The 7,296-nt window shown below is 36.4% G+C and overlaps 2 protein-coding genes across 2 annotated transcripts; one reads left to right on the forward strand and one right to left on the reverse strand.

Annotated features, from left to right (window-relative positions):
* The first annotated feature begins 1,266 nt into the window (after positions 1-1,266).
* LOC105663142 (uncharacterized) lies at positions 1,267-2,594 on the forward strand. Its single transcript, XM_012290409.2, has 3 exons — positions 1,267-1,743; positions 1,807-1,866; positions 2,148-2,594. Exons 1-3 carry the CDS (start codon positions 1,383-1,385, stop codon positions 2,384-2,386), a joined length of 660 nt encoding a protein of 219 aa, XP_012145799.1. The 5' UTR covers positions 1,267-1,382; the 3' UTR covers positions 2,387-2,594.
* A 236-nt stretch (positions 2,595-2,830) lies between these two features.
* On the reverse strand, positions 2,831-6,059 carry LOC100879602 (uncharacterized). Its single transcript, XM_003705447.3, has 3 exons — positions 5,407-6,059; positions 3,918-4,097; positions 2,831-3,037 (listed from the first exon to the last, which is right to left on the reverse strand). Exons 1-3 carry the CDS (start codon positions 5,672-5,674, stop codon positions 2,892-2,894), a joined length of 594 nt encoding a protein of 197 aa, XP_003705495.1. The 5' UTR covers positions 5,675-6,059; the 3' UTR covers positions 2,831-2,891.
* Positions 6,060-7,296: the final 1,237 nt, after the last annotated feature.

The following is a 7,296-nucleotide window of genomic DNA, read 5'->3' on the forward strand; positions in this document are numbered from 1 at the left end:
TGGAATATATAGTTTTGCAGTCTTTAAGGTTAGGTCATGGAGGTTAGGTGGAATTTAATATATTCTAATTTTGGAATTTGGGTTATGGAATTTGGGAACTTAGAATTATGGAGGTTAGGTAATGAAGGTTAGATGGACTCTAGAATTTTTTAATATTTATAATTTGGGTGTTTTGAACCTATATTCCAAATTGAATGTATCTAATATTTCATGAATTGCATTTGGACCGAAATTCTTGTTTTACCAGAAATATTATTCTAATTTTACCAAAAATGAAAATAAATATATTCATTCACCTATCTCATATTTCTCACCATCAAGGTTCCAAACAGTCAACAAAACTTAAGCTTCTAGTGCCACCACTTAACCTCTTACTACGTAACCTCTATTATATAACCTCTACTACATAACATCTACCACATGACCTCCACCACATATCCTCTACTACATAACCTCAACTACATGACTTCTACCACATAACCTTTACCACATAACCTCTACTACATAACCTCTACCACATAACCTCTACTACATGACCTTTACTACATAACCCCTACTACATGACCTTTACTACATAACCCCTACTACATAATCTCTACTTCATAACCTCTGCCACATGACCTTTATTACATAACTTCAACCACATAACCTCCACTACGTAACCTTTACGACATAACCTCTACTACATAATCTTGATAACCACATAACCTCTACTACATAACCTTGATAACCACATAACTTCTACTACATAAGCTCTATCAGATAACCTCTACTACATAATCGCTACCACAAAACCTCTACTACATGACCTCTATTACATAACTTCTACCACATAACCTCCACTACGTAACCTTTACTACATAACCTCTACTACATAATCTCAATAACCACATAACCTCTACTACATAATCTCGATAACCACTTAACCTCGATTAAACTTCCTCTCACACCTCCCACCGCCCCCAAATAAACGAACAATAACCAAAACCTCTGCACCTCCCAAATCCTCCTGTCAGAACAATTAAACGCCATGAAAAAGAAATTTTCCCGATTGTCGTCCGAAGCCTTCAATTCCCATTCGTTATTCGAGGGTTTCGGCATGGCTAGGCAAGCAGGTCAGAGGGATACTTACTTACGGGGCTGTACGACATTGTTTTGGTTCCGGAGTCCCTCCTCCCAGAGGAGGAGGCGTTAAACAGCGCGTGGATCAGGTGTTAGCCGACCTGTTATAAGGACGAACTGACCGATGGTAGGAGAACGCGAAATACTCTTATAAAAGAGCCGCGGCCGAACGATTCCTATTAGTCTGTGGAATTTTTCGAGCGGCTACCTCGCTGCAAAATTGGATCACCGTTAGCTAACAGTATCGTGCGCCTTCCATAATGAAAAGGATCAGGATACTCTTCGTGATCCTTCATTTGACGTTCCTCCATTTGGCGCACGGCAGAAACGAGTACACGAAGCTGTTCGACAAATGCGCCGCCGAGAAGAACGCGTTCGATTGCCTGAAGAAGAAGGCGTTGGACATTTTGGACTCCGCCATTAAGGACGATTCGGTGTACGTGTTGAACGATTATGTGTCCATCGAGAGGGATCCTGAGGTACTCGCGAGAGGCACGGATCGATCATTCAAGGACGAGAACGGAACGGAGCTTAGTCTAGATCAGAGGCTTGACAACAAGTTTCACGAGTATCTGGCTTCTAGGAGTGTCAAGCTGACTATACCGGGCGATGTCTTTGAAGGTATTTAGAGGTTTGAGTAGAGAAGGTACGAGATCTTGAGAGTTTATCGTGTAATTTTTTTAGGGAGGAGGAAGAAGGGGAAGGGATACGGGGCAATCATGATGGGAGCCATGGCTGTTGCAGGTAATTGCAAAATTATTAGAATTTTAGTCATAAATCATATCGTGTGAAATCTTGTACTATTTTACAATGATATATCCTTGTGCTATTTATATACAGACAGATTTTATATTGATTACTTCATTAATGTAAAATTTTGTCCATCACAAATTCATCCTTTTAAAATTAAAGGTGAACTAGCAAGAATATAAAATCACCAACTCATTACAAAATTGCCATCTGTAAAATTACACAAGGTAGAATTCCCTCCATCTTCAAAATAGTGATGGCAACAATTTTTCCAGCGATGATGGCGCAGCTGGCGTACGGGAAAATAGCGTTCATCGCCGGAACAGCGCTCTTGACAGCAAAAATAGCGCTAGTTTTGAGCGCGATCATAGGATTAAAGAAGTTAGTGTCGCATCAAGGCGGTAGCGGGCATGAAGTGATCTACGCGACCGGAAGCGATCATCACGGAAGCTACAGCAGTGGCGGAGGTTATGGTGGCTGGCAGAGAACCATCGACGGTGTTCCTCCCACTTGAATAAATAAATAAATAAATTTTAACTGATCGAGTAAGATGTATAAATTATCCTTTTTTAAGAGAGAGGAACTTTTTAATAAAATTGATGGACTGGCTAAAACGCATTGTAAAGAGTAAAATAAGCTGTACCAAAAATTTTTGTATTTTATACGGAGTATTGTGATTTGTATATTGTTGTAAAAAGGTAATAAAGGTTATTATATAAATATTTTTATTTTCATGAGTACATTTTTTTTTATAACAAAATTTTTTATAAATACAAAATGCTGACACACTGTTATAAAAATGATTTATATAACGATACATTTTAAATTAAAATTGACTATGTTACATTAAAAATAAATAAATAAATATCCAGAATCTGCCACAAATTATTTACAGTCTATCTGTTTATCCAGAGTCTATTTAGAACTGATCAGAAGTGTTAAAAAAGTGGGCTTCATATAAATATTTGCAGCCAAATTTTCTTTATTTATACAAAATTTGATTTGGTAACTGCGTTTCGTTATTGGTGAATTCTTCTTCGTTTCCGGTAGCCGAATTCATTTTCACCGTAACCGTGGTGGTCGTAGTCGATGCTGGAACTATGGCTGTGTTCAACGGTGTGGTAGGGGTGCTTGACTACCTCGTACGTCACCTTCTCCTTGTGCTCTGTAAGATACAATGACAATAGTAATTGAATATAGTATTTTTGTTAGTGTATGAGAAGGTGCATCTATAAAATGCATACACAATATTATGTTATTTAATAGATGAATAATTAACAATGTCAGGTTCATGTGTTGCTTATTTGAAAAGTACAAATATTAAGAATAATCATCAAGGTTGACATCTAAAATTTTTGCTAGCATTTTTATGTTTGATATAAATTTTCATGTTGTCTATTTGAAAAGTACACATATGAAGAATAATCATCAAGGTTGACATCTAAAATTTTTGCTAACATTTTTATGTTTGATATACATCTTCATGTTGTCTATTTAAAAAGTACAAATATTAAGAATAATCATCAACCTTGACATCTAAAATTTTTGCTAGCATTTTTATGTTTTATATAAATCTTCATGTTGTCTATTTAAAAAGTACAAATATGAAGAATAATCATCAACCTTGACATCTAAAATTTTTGCTAGCATTTTTATGTTTTATATAAATCTTCATGTTGTCTATTTAAAAAGTACAAATATTAAGAATAATCAACCTTGACATCTAAAATTTTTGCTAGCATTTTTGTTTTATATAAATCTTCATGTTGTCTATTTAAAAAGTACAAATATTAAGAATAATCATCAACCTTAACATCTAAAATTTTTACTAATATTTTTATGTCTGAAATAAAACTTCATACTCATTTTAAAAATCCAAATACCAAAAACAATTATCAACTTTGACATCTAAAACTTTTGCTACTTTTATGTCAGACATAAATATTTATTTTTATATAATTTTATCAGCACTCTGTATCCATCCTTCTTCATTTGAAAGAATTTACTAAAAATGTCTTCTTGTATATATAAATAAATATATTTACCAAAAGCTTTCTTCAAAGCAAGAGCAGTAGCAATGGCCAGAGCAGCTTTCCCAACGACCAGAGCTTTCGCAGCGATGGCAGTAACGATATTGATCAACACATAAAGCATAGTCAGCTTGGAAGCACCCAGAAAGTACATCAGCATCTGTCCGTATCCTTTCTTCTTCCTGCGACCCCTGGCTGTAAAGAAGAGAGGTAATTCTCGCTAATAAAATTATGCGAACGTTTAATTTACGAGAGCGTCCGTTTACCGCGAGGAAACAAGTGAGTTATGAAAAAGAGTGTCTTGTCACGCGACGTGTGAGATCTCTGCGGAGATTACTTCGAAACGTGTTAGGTGTAATTAAATAATTAAGTGTGAATTGGTGCAACGGTATTTCTTGCTGGTTGAAGGTTTTCTTGAGAAAATACAATTTTAAATATAATTTCAAAATTTATTTTTAAAATTTACGTAGAATTTTTAACATATATTTGCAGTGAAGGTAGACGTGTGTGGTAAGACACGTGTTATATAAAAATACATATAATCAATTTACAATTTGAGATGAGCAAAACAATTCACTGTAGTATTAAAAAATTTTCTGTTTCAATATCTAATTTTAGCACCATTGTCTAAGTGTACCATTAGGAGAGTATGTTAATATCAATTTTCAGTGTTGTCTGATTAACATCTGCTTACTCTACTTAAAAGAAAAATTTGCGTACAAACATCTAATTACATAGTGTCTTTAATTAAAGAGAAACTCGTTGAAAACTTGTTTAATAAAATATGAAGTAAATTGCCAAATTATCTTCATTTGAATACAATAGAAAAGTGGGCATGCTAGTGACTTTCTTTGACATAAAACTCAGGTATGAACTACTAACTCAGACAGTGATTCAAGCACTCTTCGTGAATTACACTTTACTATCTTGTAAAATTAAAATGAGATCTAACGTCATAACTTGACGATATGTACATGTAGCATATTTTCCAATGAGATAAGAAAATAGATGCATAACGATATGTGTTATACAAGGTGTTTCACAATTAGTGTAGGTCCTTGAAATAGAGGGTAGGTGACAAGATTCTGAATAAAATTTCCCTTTACGAAAATGGTGTGTGAAGCTTCGTTTTTGAGTTATTAAGGAAAAACACGGACCAATCAGAGCGCGAGGATTACGCACGCTCCGCCTCTTAGCTCTCGCGTCTGCGCACGCCCTCGCGCTCTGATTGGTCCGCGTTTTTCCTTAATAACTCCAAAACGAAGCTTCGTACCCAATTTTTGCAAAGGGAAATTTTATTCAAAATCACGTCCCCCTGAGACCTACACTAATTATGAGACACCCTGTATACATTAAGTTTGTATGCTTCAAACATCATACGTGGATGCTATAATGCATTGCTATCATGCAACAGTACGTCAAACTATAATTCAAACAAAGTCTCACAAAAATAAATTGAACACAAAAAAAATGATTTATGTCTACATCTCAATCTGGCACTTACCCTCATCACCCTCTCCATCCCCAAAATTTTCTTCCACATTCCCATCCACTCTCTCCCCATCCTGATCGCCAGTCCCAGCCTCCTGCGTCCCTGTCGCACACTCAGTAGAATTCTGTCGTTGACAGTCCGTTGCTGTCGATACACTAATATAATCATTACGTAGAACAATGGTGCAACCGCAAGCGATCAGGAAGCTGCAGAACTGCAGCACCACGAACGTACGTCGAAGCATGTTCGATCGAAACTGGCCGGCCAAAGTGGTGGTCATTTTTATAAAGGCGAACGTAATTAACGGTTACGACATACAGAGCGTGAATGCAACCGCGTATCGTTATCGTTGCAGGTGTTTTGCTCGATTCGTGCGGATCAGCATCGGAAAATACAGCTGGGCTGCGCTTAGATCACGCTCCGCGATCGCTGTTAATTGCAACGTGCTCGTACAGTGTGAAACGATGCCACACGCGCGATAACCGATGCATCGAAAACAAAAGGAATTGGGCTAATTGCAGGGCTGAATATGCTAATTGGAGTTTTGATTTAGGTATTGGGTGCTGGATTGTAGACATTATCGATGAATGCTGGTAATTTCGCATTCTGGCGCTGTTCATTTCGGAATTTAGGTAGATAGTTTTGGTTATGGAGTAGATCTGTTGGATTTAATAGATTTTTGAATTTGGGGAGTTTTTTAATATTGCCTTTAAATTTCTAAATTTCGGAATTCTAAATTTCCAAATTCCCACGCCTCCAAATTTCCAAATTTCCAAATTCCTACGCCTCCAAATTTCTAACTTTCCAAATTCCCACGCCTCCAAATTTCCAAATTTCCAAATTCCCACGCCCCCAAATTTCTAACTTTCCAAATTCCCACGCTTCCAAATTTCCACATTTCCAAATTTCCACGCTCCCAAATTTCTAACTTTCCAAATTCGCACGCCTCCAAATTTCTAACTTTCCAAATTCCCACGCCTCCAAATTTCCAAATTTCCAAATTCCCACGCCTCCAAATTTCCAAATTTCCAAATTCCCACGCCTCCAAATTTCCAAATTTCCAAATTCCCACGCCCCCAAATTTCTAACTTTCCAACTTCCCACGCGTCCAAATTTCCAAATTTCCAAATTCCTACGCCCCCAAATTTCTAAATTTCTAAATTTCCAAATTCTCACGCCCCCAAATTTCTAAATTTCCAACTTCCTACGCTCCCAAATTTCTAACTTTCCAAATTCCCACGCCCCCAAGTTTCTAATTTTCCAAATTTCGACGCCCCCAAATTTCCAAGTTTCCAAATTCCCACGCCTCCAAATTTTCAAATTTCCAAATTCCCACGCCCCCAAATTTCTAACTTTCCAAATTCCCACACCCCCAAATTTCAAAATCTCCCACTCGCAATATTTCCAAATTTTTAAGCTCTAAAATTTGAAATCTCTGCGATGCTCTATGACTCCGCCTGCGCAGTCGATCTGCGCAGCCCATGTGAGCGCGGCGGCCATCTTGATTTCGAGCGTCTGCACTGATTCCATCTCTTCTTAAAAGAAAATTTAACCATTACTAATATATACTAATAATATACCAATAAAATGCTAATAATATATATTGTAATATAATAATATGTAACAGAATATAATTCAAGATCCCGTCCCTAAAAATAAAAATAAACTTGACAGCGCAATGTCAAACTTAAATGCACAACTACTACACAAACATGCATAATGTATGTAAATGTACCGGACATTGAGAACCAGATCGATGTACTGATTACGAAAAGATGAACTATCAGATCAATTATGCCTCATAACTCTACATAAAAATTATCGGAATGTAAAATTATTCATTAAGAGAATTTCTACGTTGAAATATTCATCAGTAGAATTTCGTGCTTCGAATCTTGATCT

Source organism: Megachile rotundata, chromosome 13 (genome assembly GCF_050947335.1).
Source record: "Megachile rotundata isolate GNS110a chromosome 13, iyMegRotu1, whole genome shotgun sequence".
Lineage (NCBI taxonomy): Eukaryota > Metazoa > Arthropoda > Insecta > Hymenoptera > Megachilidae > Megachile > Megachile rotundata.

Bases quoted from the DNA above. Each gene is read 5' to 3' on its own strand.
- LOC105663142 (XM_012290409.2), top strand. From the start codon at position 1,383: ATGAAAAGGATCAGGATACTCTTCGTGATCCTTCATTTGACGTTCCTC. The intron at 1,744-1,806 runs GTATTTAGAGGT...TAATTTTTTTAG, and splicing joins ACCGGGCGATGTCTTTGAAG to GGAGGAGGAAGAAGGGGAAG. The intron at 1,867-2,147 runs GTAATTGCAAAA...CAATTTTTCCAG, and splicing joins GGGAGCCATGGCTGTTGCAG to CGATGATGGCGCAGCTGGCG.
- LOC100879602 (XM_003705447.3), bottom strand. From the start codon at position 5,674: ATGACCACCACTTTGGCCGGCCAGTTTCGATCGAACATGCTTCGACGT. The intron at 4,098-5,406 runs GTAAGTGCCAGA...TCTTCTTTACAG, and splicing joins GGATGGAGAGGGTGATGAGG to CCAGGGGTCGCAGGAAGAAG. The intron at 3,038-3,917 runs GTAAATATATTT...TGTATCTTACAG, and splicing joins TGCTTTGAAGAAAGCTTTTG to AGCACAAGGAGAAGGTGACG.